At 39.8% G+C, this 15,711-nt stretch overlaps 1 protein-coding gene across 1 annotated transcript in view; it reads right to left on the reverse strand.

The window, feature by feature from the left end:
• The window catches only part of LOC148186584 (uncharacterized), a 57,118-nt gene that overhangs the window by 21,478 nt on the left and 19,929 nt on the right, over positions 1-15,711 (reverse strand). Inside the window, exon 3 of the mRNA XM_088090751.1 lies at positions 6,623-6,692. Coding sequence (XP_087946877.1) covers positions 6,623-6,692 — 70 coding nt within the window. The remainder of the gene's footprint in view (positions 1-6,622; positions 6,693-15,711) is intronic.

Below are 15,711 nucleotides of genomic sequence, written 5' to 3' on the forward strand. Positions count from 1 at the left end.
TCACACTCCCGAAAAACACTTTAATTTTGAGTGCTTATTGCCCCATAACGTGAATACATTTCCATTGTACATTGTTTTAAATATTTTTTTTTGTTGGTAATAGTTGTATAATCGCAAAATTACATGAGTGGGTGTGCTTTAATGTCATTTGAGCACTTCAGTGATGCGGTTAGGACTGCGGCACTTGCATTTGTCGTGCTCAAATGATGTTAAAGCACACACTCTCATGTAATTTTGCTCAATTAAGTATACCACTGCAGCAGTTACTAAGTAGCATTCTTCTAAAAACACAAGTATTCCTAAGCAACTCGTAATTAAAAAAAAATCTGTGTAATTTTTACATAAAAATGGTAGTTTTTCAGGTATTTGAGTGATGATACAAAGTATTGGAGAGATGATTTTCATCTGACAATGGCGTTTGCTTTCAAAAAAATTTCACCTCATATGTCCATTTCTGGCTCTCATATAGTAATGCCACGGCTGCACTGCCATTGCAAATCCATCTAGAGAAAGTATGAGAACATACAGTGCGTCTCCAAAATTTTGGCTTTGGGTCAGTTTGCTTGCAGGTGACCTGCAAAAGAGGTGATTTGCATGTGGTATTTTGTCTTATATTTATTTTCAGTTCAGTTCTGGCTAAAACAAAAGACATGCGAGTCAGATTAAGTAAGAAAATGTTATAATGCTTTAATCCTCTGGTTGCTGACTTTGTGTGTCGGCTCTGTCTTCTGCACCAGCTGGAATATAAGAGCAGCTTCAATTAGGTGCGTTACTAAAGAGATATGCTGCTCAGTATCATCAGAATAAGCAAGAAATGTTTATTTATACTATATTCCCTAAATTAATTATCTCTTAAAATTTTTTGCCCAACAGAATAATTTGAACTCAGTCCATGGTTTTTTTTTTTTTGTTTGTTTTTTTTGCTATTTTGGATGACATACTATATAATGACATGTTGATGCTGTCTTAGGCGACATGGTATACGTTGACTTTTTAATGCTATTTTATACAACATGCTATACTATGACTTTTTTAATTAAAAGTTTTAAGTTTCACTTTTTAATAAATGTATTAACAATATACTATACTATGCATTTAATGCTAGCTTGGACAACATATTATACCGTGACTTTTTAAAAACTGTTTTGACATGTTATTGACATGTTATACAATAACCTTTTTTTTCTTCCTTTTTTTTTTTTTGCTATTTTTGACCACATACTATACTATATATTTTTCATGCTTTTTTGAACAACTTCATAAAATGGAAACGCATGAGTTATTTAAAAAATTTTCTCCATACAATTGCGATAAATGTTGAAATCAACCACAAGCGTTTTTTTTTTTTTTTTTTTAAACCAGGCTGTAAACATGTTTATTTGTATTGTAAAGCTGGGCATTTTAACATAGGTGTCTACGGGGATTTACTCGCTTTTGGAGCCAGCCTCAGGTGGCCATTAGAGGAACTACAGTGTCTGGCATTTGTCACATTGGCTTCATCTTTCAGCACGCTTGCTTCTTCAATAACAGCATGATGTTCAGTTTGCAAGTTATGGTCTCAACTAGAGTGAAATAGACTAAAGAGAAAGCTGTGCTTTACAGTGTGGCTACCTTGTTGCTACCTAGGGTGACCTGTCAGTCGGGGTTGAGCCCTAGCACTGCGTATTCTCCCCAGATCCACTCTCTTGCATCATGTATGGTCACTTCAGGTGTCAGAAAAACAACATGGCAATGACCAAGATGCCAAAGTAGAGGCTTCAAAACAGTAGTCAACAAATCAATGTGTGAATGTCACGGTGGTTTTGTACACTTCTTTTATAAAGTCTATCATACAGAGACTACACTTACTATCAGACATCACTTACTGTAACACAATATAATGGAGATAAGCACCACTGAACGGTTGAAGAAGAATGTCACCCACGTGCTATCGTAAGTGACTATATATAACTATATATAACTGTATAATTACAGTTTCAGTGTGCACATGAACATTGCTACTGGTTTTAAAGCCAGTCTTTCTAGTATAATGAGAAAAAAAAGGAACATGCTGACATTCAAAGATTTATTGTTTTCAAGGTTCTTCACTTTCAAAACAGGTGTTTTGTTGTTGTAATGTTTACTGACTGACACCAGAGAAATGGAAAAAGAATAGCAAGGGAATACTGGAGGTTGAGCCTCTTATTTACAAGTGCAGAAAATCCATTCTTGCATAGCTAGCTGGAAAGGTGAGACAGAGCCTTTGCAGGCTGGTGTTGATGGAGAGAAAATGTGTGAAAGGCAAAGACAAAGCCAGACTGCAAAAAACTATTCAGCTAAAAGCCCCTACACGAAGACGATTCATCTCAATAGGCCACTCTCAGAGGAATGTTTCCTAGCATAGTTGGCTGCAGAGAAATAAGGCGAAATCATCTCCAAGAAGAGTGCGCTGGGCTGGCTTACAGCACAAAGAGAAAGTCTTTACTAAAACAGGTTCAGGGTTTACTTTGAGATGTGTTTGTCATGCTCAGCCAGAAACAACTACAAGCTACAGTTAACGCTGCTATATTATTGAGATAATCACATCATTCACTTGATTGTCAAATACAGATCCAGGCTAAAACATTACGTTAAATTAGACAAGCTTACATGGAATATTTGGATGTTAGCCAAAAGGTTTTGTCAGTATTCCCAAACAGAGGAACCTCATATTGAAAGCAGACATAATAGTATAATTATAGGGTCAGGAAAAAGAAATATGGTCTATCTTTAAGTTAATGCTGGGTGGTTTGTTAAAAAATTTGTATCACAGGTCTTTGTATAGGTTTTAAAGTGGTTAATTCTACTGTCAGGACTACATAAAAATATCTATAAAAAATATTTTAATGCCATCATTTATATATATACTGAAGGCTTTGGTTACTGTTGGGTTTGCTTGGCCTCAGAACATCATAGAATAATGAAGGAATCAGGATGAAGTCAACAGTTACAGAATGTAAACAATTCTTACTGTGAAAACTGCAAAAAACAGAACTTAAATACTGATCTGCCAAAACTTCGACTGTGCATTTTTAAAAAAAAACCCAAAATATTTGATGATTGTTGTGAAACACAGTAAATAAAAGTCTTCAGTATTTACATGATTATATTAAAATGTTATAGTTAATGTAGGCTACTCCTGACAGTATAAAAAGCAACAATAAATATGTAGACTCGTAGAAAAAGTATAACATTTAATTGTTACTAAGTATATAAAGACAAAATATCTTTAAAAAATCCACTGTATAAGTAAAAAAAAATTAAAGATCATACATTAGCAACTGTCTCCTGTGGAACACTTATACTGGCCCACCATATGAACTGGTATACTGCCCAACACTACTTAAAATGGCTCAAAGTTCACACGGTTCAGAACACGCATCTCCAGGGTAAAGTCCTGGGGGGAGCCAACCTGCTTCCTACAAGCACGGGACTGCTTTCTTGTTTTCTTCTGTCAGCGCAGAGGTTTATGTGGGATATGTAGTTTGGGTACATCTCATAGGAAAACCTACATTCTGCCTTACTGCAGTGGCCCAAGTTTGAGTCCAACTGGGCTCTTTGCTGCGTGTCCCCCTTCATTACATATCTATCTCACTGTCAACCAAGCAGACATGCCTAAAAAAATTTTAGAAAAAGAAACTGCCACAGTCATTGGCTCTTATTAATCAATCTAATGAACAAACCAGCGCAGATCAGAGTGCAGAAATCATCTAAGGACAAAGGTTCACCTAAACCTCTTAAAATGTTTGTGTTTTGCCATTCACAGTAAAGATCTAGCATTTATAAATGTGGCCACTGAAAAAATCATCCTCATTATTTAGATATCACACCTATGTAAATATTCTTAAGTAATGATACATGATATAAACATGCTGGCTTGTCACATATATTAGAAATGACAAGATTCCAGGAAGTCACTGCTGCCGGCCTAGAACTCCATGGCAAAGGCATGATCTGCCCTACTCTGCTTCTGATTGGTCTTCCACAGAGAGAAGAATGTTATCAACTTAAAGAAAGCAAGTAACCTTGGTGTTATCCTGGAGTGAGATTTAAATTTCCACAGTCACATCAAATCAGAAACTTAGTCTGCCTGTGATCATTTGAAACATTGCTCAGAGTCAGAGGCAGAGGCACTTTTTTGGCAACTTTAACCTATTCAGGGTGCTGCTGCGAGAGTCCTGACAAAACCTAGGAAATATGACCACATTACTCCAGTTCTAAAACTCTCACACCGACTACCTGTCACTCAGAGAACTGATTTTAAAATCTCGCCGCTTGTGTATAAATCACTCAAAATAAATATCTGACATGTGTGATATGAACCTTGTAGGACCCTGAGGACATCTGGAGCCGGCCTACTGAGTGTCCCAAGAGTCACAACTAAACAGGTAAAGCAGCGTTTTGTTATCATGCAGCACAAACCTGGAATAACCTCCCAGATGATGTGTGACACGCCCAGACTCTGATCACTTCTAAGGCAAAGCTAAAAACATTCCTTTTTTACACGGCCTACTCCACCCAGTAATGACTGCAAACTTGTTCTCAAACTCGATTTTGAATTATTTTAAATGATTTTATCTTTGTTCCTCTTGTCTGCATTTTGCTGTTTTTAATGGTGATTTTAAAAAAGTAAATCAGTTTAGTTAGTTAGTTAGTTAGTTAGAAATTAATTTTACCGTTTATATATATATTTTCTCTTTACTCTTTAATTGTAAGTCTCTATCCTTTATTATGTTTTCTATTTTATTGCTTTGTAAAGCACTTTGAATTGCCCTGTTGTATGAAATGTGCTATACAAATAAAGCTGCCTTGTCTGGCCTTTAAGCCAATGAGCTTTATATTCAAAAATGTTAAACTATTATATTGCAGGGGAAAAAAAGATATTAAAATTTAGGTTTAAAGAAATATTGTTATGGGGTTCTTCTTAAACTCCTCAAAAATTTTGGAAAATATTGGCGTAGTTGGAAATATGGTGATGGTGCATCTTCACTATGCCGGCCTCCCAAAGAGCGAACAGTGAAAACATTTACAGAGGATAAAAAACACTGTAGCACAGTACAACTGGCAATCACTCAGTGGATGTTACCTTCTCTGCAGACAAACCAAGACTGACTTTACCAGAGCCAAGATGGCCCCCTTCAAACTAACAGCCCCTCTCATCAGTGTTTCACTTATATAAGAAAGTACAATATACAATATTTCTCAGCAGAGATACATTTACAGCCTGTTAAGCTTTAGTATATTTTACAAATTAATTTTCCACCTCTGTCCAAACTCTTCTACCCAACCAAAACAATTCCATTTACACATAAATCACCATACAAACAATAAACATAATAAGGTCACAGCACACTGACAGCATGCGAGAGTGCCCTGCTTTTTTATGCCTCTGCTTTGCCGGTCAAACTCATGAATGGAAGACAGCGGGGTGCACATGCAGTGTGAGTGAGAACATGTGTGTGTAAACAGATGTGTACATCGGAAGCAAAACAATGAAGTGTGTACCCTCGACTGCGTTACTGAAACAATTACAGGGAGGGAGACTGTCATGAGGTGTTTTAATTGCTTAGCAAACACAAAAGGGAGTGAAGAGATGTGTGTGTGTGTGTGTGTGTGTGTGTGTGTGTGTGTGTGTGTGTGTGTGTGTGTGTGTGTGTGTGTGTGTGCGTGCGCTGCCAGCAGCTAGACACAGCAGCAATATGTGTGTATGGGTGTATGTGTGTATGCTGTCTGCATACACACATACAGCCGCTCTATCTATCTCTATCTTTTTATCTCTATCTCTCTCGTACATATATATACATATACACACACACATACTAGGAATATAACAATTGATGATCGATTAATTGGTTATTGAGAATTTAATCAAAAGTGAAAATTAATTGATGCAATGCTGTCAAAGCTTTGATTGGGTAAAAATGCATTTGGTTTTGTTTGAAATAAGCGAAGTTTTTATGTTATTTTAAATAACAATAAACTGATGAATTGATAGTTAATTTTACCAATTCATCGAGTTAGAAAAGTGCTCACAATTTCAAAAAATAAAATAAATAGAGAAATAAAGATAATATTACGATTATTGTGTCCTATATATACACAACATAAATATTTTCATGCTATAACTAACAATATTGAGGGAAGTTTAAGCCCAATTACCATTTTTACAGCTTTATCATAATATGACATAAAACACAGACTTCTTGCAAATCTTTTTTATGAAAATCTTGCTATTTTGGCAGTTATACTCCTGCAATATTAAATGTTTTTTCTGGACAGATGTTCAGTGTTTTCTTTTGTGTTCATGCTGTGAACACTGATCCCATTTCTTGCATTTGTTCTTGCTGTTTCTTCTCCTGGAGCAGATAACTAGCGACTCTTTCCCTGAGGCTGAATTGCTAACACAGGCAATTTCTGGCAAGGTGTCAGCCCAAGAGGGGGTGAGATCAATTGGGGCCAGACAATCCAGGCCACCTCTGCAGGGCCCACGGCTAATTTGGCCCCACTGCTTAGGACACCCACCAGCTCTGCTCGTCACCCTTGACCTCTCCCTGACCCTGTTACTGTGGTGACAGTTAGCAGCAATTTCTTTCACTTTACCTACCTGGACTGCCTTTTCTTCTCTTCTGTTTTTCTTGTTTCGGCGTGTTGCCAGTCGGATTGTGACCTCAAGACTTCATTCTGAATACAGTTGAGAGAGAAAAAAAGGGTGGGGGTGAGGTTACTGGCTGTATTTTCATGAGAAGCAATAAGTTACTGGAACATAAGAGTCAAGTGCAGAGCACACGATGCAGTGACTGTATATGAACATGGATGCCATGACAACTCCCAAAAAGTGACATAAACATCTAGATTGAACCCCGTGCTGTGGCTGGCTGGTCACAAACCCCACCCCTTTTTTTTGGATTTTATTGCCTTTATTTGACAGGTCAGTGTGAGTGTGAAAGGGGAAGAGAGAGAAGGGGACAACATGCAGCAAAGGACCGAGGCCAGAATTGAACCTGCGGGTGCTGCAGCCAGGATACAAGCCCTGCATATGAGGCGGTGCTCTATCCACTGAGCCACCAGGCACCCTGACACTGACCAAACTAAAAAATACATCTTGAGGTCAAAACTGTTTTTCCCAAAGATGCTTTTCAGTAGTTCTGATCATGCTAATGTAAGTTCAAATTGTATTTAGTTATTTGAGTGTGATCATTCTATTGAGCAGGCCATGCACGTCTGCAGAAGAAAATAGACCAGTTTGGTTGATCACACACTCTCTGGGGAGTTGATGTAAAATATAAGCCTATTTTTACAGGTCAAATTAGCTTTTTTTAAGCTTTTTTTTGGCTTTTATTGCCTTTACTGGATAGGACAATTTAAGCATGAAAAGGGAAAAGAGAGAGGGGGCAACATGCAGCAAAGGGTAGAGGCTGGAATTGAACCTGCAGCAGATTGCAGCCTCTGTACATGGGGTACTGCTCTATCCACTGAGCCACCAGATGCCTTATAATTTTGCATTTTTAACAGGGCTTGGGCCCCAAACTGCTGCCGAGAGTCAGGCCTGGGTTGACCCTGGACAGAAACTGTGCAGGTTCATGTACGGTCAGGCCTGATTTTTTGGGCCTGATCAAAGCTCTACAGGATACGCATACAGGGGCCGTTAACATGTAAATGTTTTTTGCGTGAAATGTTACACTTTTGTTGCGGTTTGGCCTTTTGTCCATACACCATGTGTTTTGGGGGCTTGGAAATGCAAACTTTTGAAACCAGGTTCCAGAGTATATACTTTTTTGAAAACGCAACCCATTCTGCCGCTGTGTAAACGGGCAATCCTGTGAGAAAAGTGACGTCACGGCCGCACTTCACGCATTTCAAACAGCTATGCACGAGTAGGACAACAATCACAACCATGGTGGACTACTGAGCTGTGTGTGCGCTGCTGACTCTGCTGACTTGATTTACTTTGTCAGTTCTTGTGCGTGTTTGCTCACCATCATCTTCTTGTTTGTTTAAACGCACCGCTCTGTAAAACGCCTTTATGCGCAGGAGCATGGTCTTCTTCTATGGTGTGTCATTACCATTGACACCTCCAACTACTGGCCTGGCATGCCTACTACAGCGTTTTAAGGTTGTTTCTGAGGATTGTTTTCACATTGTTATCATATGAACGTGATTCTTTTTAAACGCAAAGGAAAGATTTTTCAGTAAGGCCGTTCTTGTCTAAACATGGGCACAGTTTTCACTAAAGTAACTTTTTTATCTCCCATGGAAAAATCTGTGCCTCCATTTGAACCACCTCGATTGAATTCAGGTCTTTTGACATTCTTGCTTTCCACTGACTTTGTATGCAATTAATCTCATTACATTGAGTTCAGTGTAGACTCATTTAGCGGGCCGTCTGCCCCTCAGGTCATCAGTAAAGCAGCAAAACATCCAATTCTCTGCATTAATAAAACAGACTACCTAAAGTAAGGCTTTTTGTCTAGTATATGAAACCAAGGCCATTTTTCCTGACAATTTTACATCAGCCATCCACATTTCCTCCTCTTTCTCACAGCCAGTCATCTATCTGCACGACCTCCAGCCGCGTCTGACCTTGTGAGAGAAATTACAGAAAAGCGCCATTGAGTGTTGATGAAAAGAGAGCATATATTTGAAGATGGCGTATTAATGATGTGACAGACGCTAATTCAAACCGAAATTCTCACAAATATACTCACACACACACACACAGACACACAGACACACACACACACACACACACACACACACACACAGTGAGACTCCTGGGAACGATGGATCTTGATTAAGTGTGGGGAAGGAGAGAGCAGGGCAAGCGGAAGACGACACGTCAGAGTCGTTTAACGTAAAGTTATGACACTTTTATGAGGCTCTGCTCTGAAAATTGGCGAATACAGTACACAAACACGCGCACGCACACACACACACACACACACGCACACACACACACACAAACAGCGGCAGGTATGTCTGGCTCAACAACAAATTCCTTTACACAGCACATAACAGGCTACAAATCAAGCATACTGATAGGCGCTTAGCCATCTCTTCCTGTACAGTTGTGTCGGCTGGAACGGATCTCTCTCCTGTCTCACAGTCAATTTCAGAGTGATGAAATGACCTTGGACCGAGGACTCCTCTATTTTTTAAGCTTCATTTTGACAACCGTCAGCATGTGTGTGTAGGTGTGTGTGAGTGTAGAGATGCCCACGTGTGCTCGTATTTCTCAGAAAAAAAAAAAAAAATCCTTTGTGCTTTGCTTTTTGTGCACATAGTTGGAAGCTCCCACTTTTGTCCTGCGACGCATTCGGAGTCTGTCAATCAATAGCCTCCAATTACGAATATAATACACTCAATTGACTCGACGGGTGGGCGGCTAGATTGCAGCGTGGAAAGCTATTAAAGGGGAGCGCCGTGGCGTGCAGAGAGGCGAGCCCCGAGAGTTGTGTGTGTGCACATGGGGAGGGGCGAGGGGGGCAGACGGGGCTGAATGGAGGACGCTGTCAGGAACTAATAGCTTTGGGATGTAGTGCTGGGCTGTGTGTGTACAGCAATCTCACTCTGTCTTAAGGAGGATGTGAGGTGGGGAGGAAGGGGGATGTAACTGATGAGACAGAGAGGGTTTCTGCATGTGGGATAGCTTGGGGATTGGGGAGGGGGGTTTGCATGTTATTTGTGGTTGAAAGTGTATGCATTAGACAATGTAACAGCAATCCCGTGCTACGCCAGCCAGCCAAACCAGCTCCACCACCCGCAGCACACTGCTACATGATAAAGTGACTTCTCGGAGATTGAGAGCCACCTCTGCTGTGATACACCTCTGTCAGGAGAAGACAGGCATAAAAAAAGAGACTGAGGCGAGATAGCGCTAGACAGAGAACGGTGCAGGGGGAGGGGGTTGTGGGTGGAGGATAAAGAGGACTCCGGAGATAACTAAAGCATTTGAGAGACAGGTGCAATATAGAAGAAGTACAAGAGACCACAGGGTGGAAGGAAGCAATGCAGGGAGGGGGACGTTAAAAATGAAGGAGGAAGATCTTACGAAATGACAGAGAACGAGAGGAAGCGATAGGGTATTGGACAGCTATTTATTCTCATAAATATGACTGCAATCTTTTGGCGAGGCCTCCGAAATCTCTAAAAAGGAGAAGCGGAGACAAGTAGCAATAAAGAGGGGAAAACTGAGAAACAGACAAGGACAGAGAGTTTGCTTTTATGAAGTCACTGCATTCTGCTTATTTTCTGCTGATATCACAGGCTGCCACACTGTTTGAGCACTGAGTTATTCTGTAAGATGTAACCCCGTGTCTAGACTCTGGAAAGTATCTATTATTGGCCATTTTCTTGAGACTGATGCAGACATTGTGGTTCAATTGCTATAGTCAAAGCATGCTTACTCTAATACAAGTCAAATTCAAGCCTGGCTATCACCTACTGTACTCCAGATCATACAAACACCAGAAAGTCAAATTCAAGGACTTTTCACTACTTTTTAAACACTTATTTTTAAGGATGAAGTTGGTTTTTCCACACAACATTCGGTTGCAAAAGAATTTTGCTAATTTGTCAATGCTACCATTGCCAAAAACTGACTTATTAATCTCTATCTCTATTATTCAGGCAAGAGAGCACCAACCTGTCGGCGCTCCGCTCTAATACCACTCATATGGCGTTAGAAAAAAAACTGCAAGCACGGCCATTCTTGGCTTTTTAGTTTTAAACATTCATCTAATATGATTCATAAAATAATTAATTCTTCGGTCTCCTCATGTTTATGTTCAAGTACTTTTTCGACCATGATAAAATGTCAGACTTTCAAGGTTATCTAGTGCTTCATTTTTTAAGTGTCAAATTCAAGCACCTCAAGCACCTTGTTATGAACCCTGTGTACTGAAAATGAAGTGTACGTTCAGTTTAGTTCAAGAATGTGATTAACATTTGCAATGGGCAAGCAGCAACCTCTGAGGCTGAAATGAATGTGGAAGTGCCAAAAATTGCAATTTATTAAATGGCTCCAAAACAGAGTCCATCCCAACAGATGTTTACAGTCTGGTACAAAAAAACAGTTTTGGTCTCTATACCTAAATTACACATTTATGACAACTGTACGGGCGGTAAATAAACTCAGCAGTTTACATTTTATTATGGCCCAAAGTTGCGTATATTTAAGGGCAGGGCCGACTGAGGGCCAGGTTGTCTGCTAAAAAAATAAAAAAAACAGTGAAAATTGAGTTGAAAATGTGAAAACCTTTCAGTCATATGGCATGCTCTGTAACCATTTGTTTACTGGGGGTCTCTGAGATGACTAATTCTTCTATGGCTTAGGCAATTTAGGTCACTTTTTAAGCTTATGGAAACATCACTGAATATTAAAAAAAATCCAAAGAAAGTGAAAATAAAAACTCTACAGCAGATAAGGAAAATGAAAAAAAAAGCACTGGATGGGACATACAAAAAGCACAGGTGGCCAAACCGAACAACAGACGATATCCTACTCAGAGCTGTGAACCCACCACACTGCTGTACAAGTCACTAAATCTTTGTTGTGTTTAATGCTAAATTATCCACGCTCTCCCCATGATGTAACATTTTGTTGTAAAGACAGGGCTAGAGTTACAGTAGTGTGTTTTGTAGCCTGTAGAGTTTTTAAAGTGTCACCAGGTTTCATGGAAAGATTAATGCAGTGGCTTGACTCTGGGAAACTATTGAAAACAGCTTGGAGGTGAAATGTCACAAAATTTATGTGAAATTGTACAAAAAGAAAGTTGAACTGTGTCTGTAGTCTGACACAAAGCAAAACGGTTTAAGGCACCTGATCTGATGGTGAATTTATAGTGCAGGGCCGTTCAGAACGGACAGATTGCTTGGCCTTTGGTATTGCTGCTTGCACCTCTCTCTGAATAACAGCTCATACAAACAACTTCACACTCAACGCTGTGTGTCCTTGGGTCCTGAGCAATGCACCTGGGCCCATTCAACTATAGAGTTATTATGTTTATATATGAGAAATATTGAACTATGTTGCTGTTTTAACTCAATGTACCCCCAAATAATGTTCAAAACACCCAAAAGCACTTACAAATATGCAACTCAATTGCTTGCTACTACTTACTGTTGTACTTCTACTTAAAGAGGAAAACATCGTACTGCTACATTTACTTGACAGAGAAATGTTACTGGTTACATTGTAGATTCGGATACAAGTCATAAAATAAGATGCGTTTTTATTTATTAAACTATCAAGCACTATATTAGATTTAAAAGCTTCACCTTGAACAAACGTTAAGTAAATTTAAGTACAGTGTCCTGATAATAGCTTACTTTTACTCTTTATGTAAAAATCTGAATGTGGGGCTTTTACTGCGTGGTTTTCATAGTTTAACTACTGATAGTTGATAGCTCTACTTCAGAAAACACAAATTTTGAGTATTTGTACTAGTCATTATTATCGTTGTTGCTATGCATCTTTCTTTATTTTCCTCTCTCTGTCTTTTTGTCTTTCTTTCTCCTTTGATGTATCATTTTATCAATTTTCTTCACTGCATGTTTTTGTGTGGACTGTCTAGATTCAGCCAGAGCAAACAAAGTCAGCTAAACTATCCTTTAAAACTTAGCAAATTTTAGTTAGAATGATGCACCCTAGTACTTCTCGCTCTGGACTTCTTGGTTATTAAATCCCCGTCAGAATTATACACCTCACATTTTGGACACAGTGCATTTCAGGGCTCTCCCCCGGAGGCCTTAACTCTCCAAGAACTTGTCTGGACTTTAGCTACACCACAGAATATGTCAATGTTGGATAGAGAGAGGGGGGAAAAAATAGCACGGCTGTAGAAAATGTGAGCCTGTTACAGTTTCCAGGTCAGCAACATTAACCTTAAGCACGTCCTGAGTTGCCTCTTCTTCCTTCTCTGCAAGAACAAGATGAGCAACTTTCTAACTTTTTCCCTAAGTAATGCAATCAGCATCCTAACTTGATATATCGACCGCAATAGAGAGACTTCCAGAAAAGCTACGTTGACTGTCTGCAGGGGCATGTGAAGATGTTCGAGGTCAAATACATTTTGTAGAGCTGATGTCATAACATAAGGGTGGAGAGCAGACTGGAAACGCGCGTACACATCCATGTGTGTTCTCTTCCTTTCCTCCTAGGCCTCGTCTTTTTCACGGTCTGCCGCTCCATCATGCACGATCAAACAGGCTTAAAACAGCCCTTCCCACCAGACAAAGCTTACTTGTTTGCTGCTTTAAGGCAAATACCAACCCAAAGCACAAATCATACATGTGTAATTCGCTGCTGATCTCAGACAGTTCAGTCAATGTTTGTGAAGAACTCTCTCAAATAGCTGGCAACCAGAAACCAAAGGCTGCAGACTGTAGAAATTACCTTGAGTAAAGCCTCACTTTGCACAGAATACCATATTTATCCAAGCTCTTACATGTAATTCAGCTTTATATGTCATACAGTCAGGAGAAAATGTGCTTGCATCCTCCATCTGATACTGTCACCGCATCTGCTTACTACTCTCCGATTCACAGAGACTGGAAGCGCTCTTAGATTTGTTTCTCAAAGACAAGCCTCTCAGTGTCTCGCCTTTCTTGTTCCTGCCTTTGATGGCTTGTTTACGCCCATAAACCACAGACCGAACTATCCAGAATCATAAGAGTAACATGCAGGAGTTGCGCTTCGGGGGTTGATTTTCCTTTTAATGTGTCACATTAAGAGCAACATCTCCTCTGTCAGACCCACCGCTGCAGAGTGCAAAAACATTCCAAACTCCACCAGAAATAAATAATATTTGCAGCTAATATTCACCCTTCGAAAATACTTAACATGGTTTATGATCAATAAAACATCAGGCAGCCATCAGAGCGTCTTTGATCTGAGGCATTTCATCTGTGTTCTGAATAAGCTGCATGCTTCAATATTCGTTCGAAGTTGAGAATTGTGGATTTGTGTGTGAGAGTCATGGACTTGCGAGGTCATGCTAGGTTGTGTGTATTTGCACCACTGTGGAAGAGCGTGCGTTAGACTGTATAGAAAGACAGAACCCACCATGGTCAGGAGGAGTATTGACAGGAACAACCCATGTAAAATTCATGTACTGTGCTGCTTTAACAAAAGAGCCTTGAAATGGTTTCTGGGGGAAGATTATTCCGGAGCAAAGGGAAGATAGAACCGAGGAAAATAAGATGGACGAGAGGACGATTCGAAAGAGGAAAGGTGAATCTGACTTATGGAAAGGTGAATCTGACTTATGGACAGTCAAAGGGTTCAGTGTCGCCAAAACAAGGCCCCCCAATGGCTGTTTGCAATAACATTATCATCAAAAAACCACATACTACCCAGCTGCAGCTGCATTACAAAACAGAAATTTTCAAATTTTCAAATGGTTGAATTAAAAAAACGGAGCCAAAGCATGATACACTTTTTCCTGCAGGCAAAAATGGACACATGCGGGTTTAGCCTCACTGAAAGAGGCATGTCCGTGTCATGGGAACACATGTATCAGGGTGTGGAGGAAGCAGAGAGAGAGGAGTACGAGTGAGAGTGCGGTGAAAGTGGATATATGAGTAGCATCGCTCTTGTAATTAAGCCCCCCGCTGAATGATTGTGTTCACAGAGTGTTCTGCGCAGCATGATACTGTGGCTGTCCGCTTATCTTTGCCTCACTCTTTTCTTGGCCAATAGGGGTTAAAGCTGTGGTAGGCAGAAATTTGAGAAAAGAAAAAAGAGAATAAAAAATGCAGAATATGACAATACACCCTTCTTTAAAAAAAAACAAAAAAAAAAAACCACAAAAAACCTAACACTTCATTTTGTTATTCTGTATCTACTCTAAATTTGGATTATTTTGCAGGTCTGCGAATGCAGCACAGGTGGAGCTCTTTAATAGTTTATTTTTCCTCTGCAGCAGTTTGTGGAGTTTGATTGGCGGGGTGAATATTTGATCAGTTGATCCACTCAGAGCTGATCCACTCAGAGCTGATCCACTCAGAGCGATGAATGAGAGGAGCAGCTGCTGCAGAGGTGAGCGAGAGCAAATTTTTAGAACCAACACAATGAACAGTTAAGTTTCACTTTCACTGAGCCTGTCATTCTGCTCGTCCAACTATTTCTCCCCCCATGTCGTCACATGCTGCCGCTTTGCAATGAACTTCCATGTCAACATGTTAGGTTTTTTCGTCCTTCTGCATCTGCTCTTTACATACTGGGATGTTGCTACCATGATGTCAACATGTTGATGTTGTTTCCCCACTCTCGTCCCAGCTAGGTTTCTGTCAAAGTGAGTTGGAGGAAACACTGTGACTCAAGGCTTTGGCTAATGTTAGCTAAATAAACGTGAGCTTGAAGCCACAGCTATGAGGCTTTGGCTCTGGTTCCTGCATTTTCTCTCTATCTTTGAAATGCTTCGCTGATATTGACACATTTTATTTTATGTATCATCAGACACTTTTTTGACATGTCTGCTGCCTTTTTTTTGGATTGCTTAGTGTAGGAAGTTGTTACCAATAATGGAATATAGGAATATTTTTCTGCAAGATTCTCCATTGAATCCGCCATTGAATCGGGCTCTCACTAAAGGAACGTGATCTGCAGAACTGCAAATCGAAATGCCTCTTTCTGAAATGACCTGTGATTTGCCTGTTTCCCATCACAGACTAGATTTTCTAAAGCCTGAAAAC

The sequence above is a fragment of the Plectropomus leopardus genome, chromosome 17 (assembly GCF_026936395.1).
Source record: "Plectropomus leopardus strain MGB_pleo_1.0 chromosome 17, ASM2693639v1, whole genome shotgun sequence".
Classification (NCBI taxonomy): domain Eukaryota; kingdom Metazoa; phylum Chordata; class Actinopteri; order Perciformes; family Serranidae; genus Plectropomus; species Plectropomus leopardus.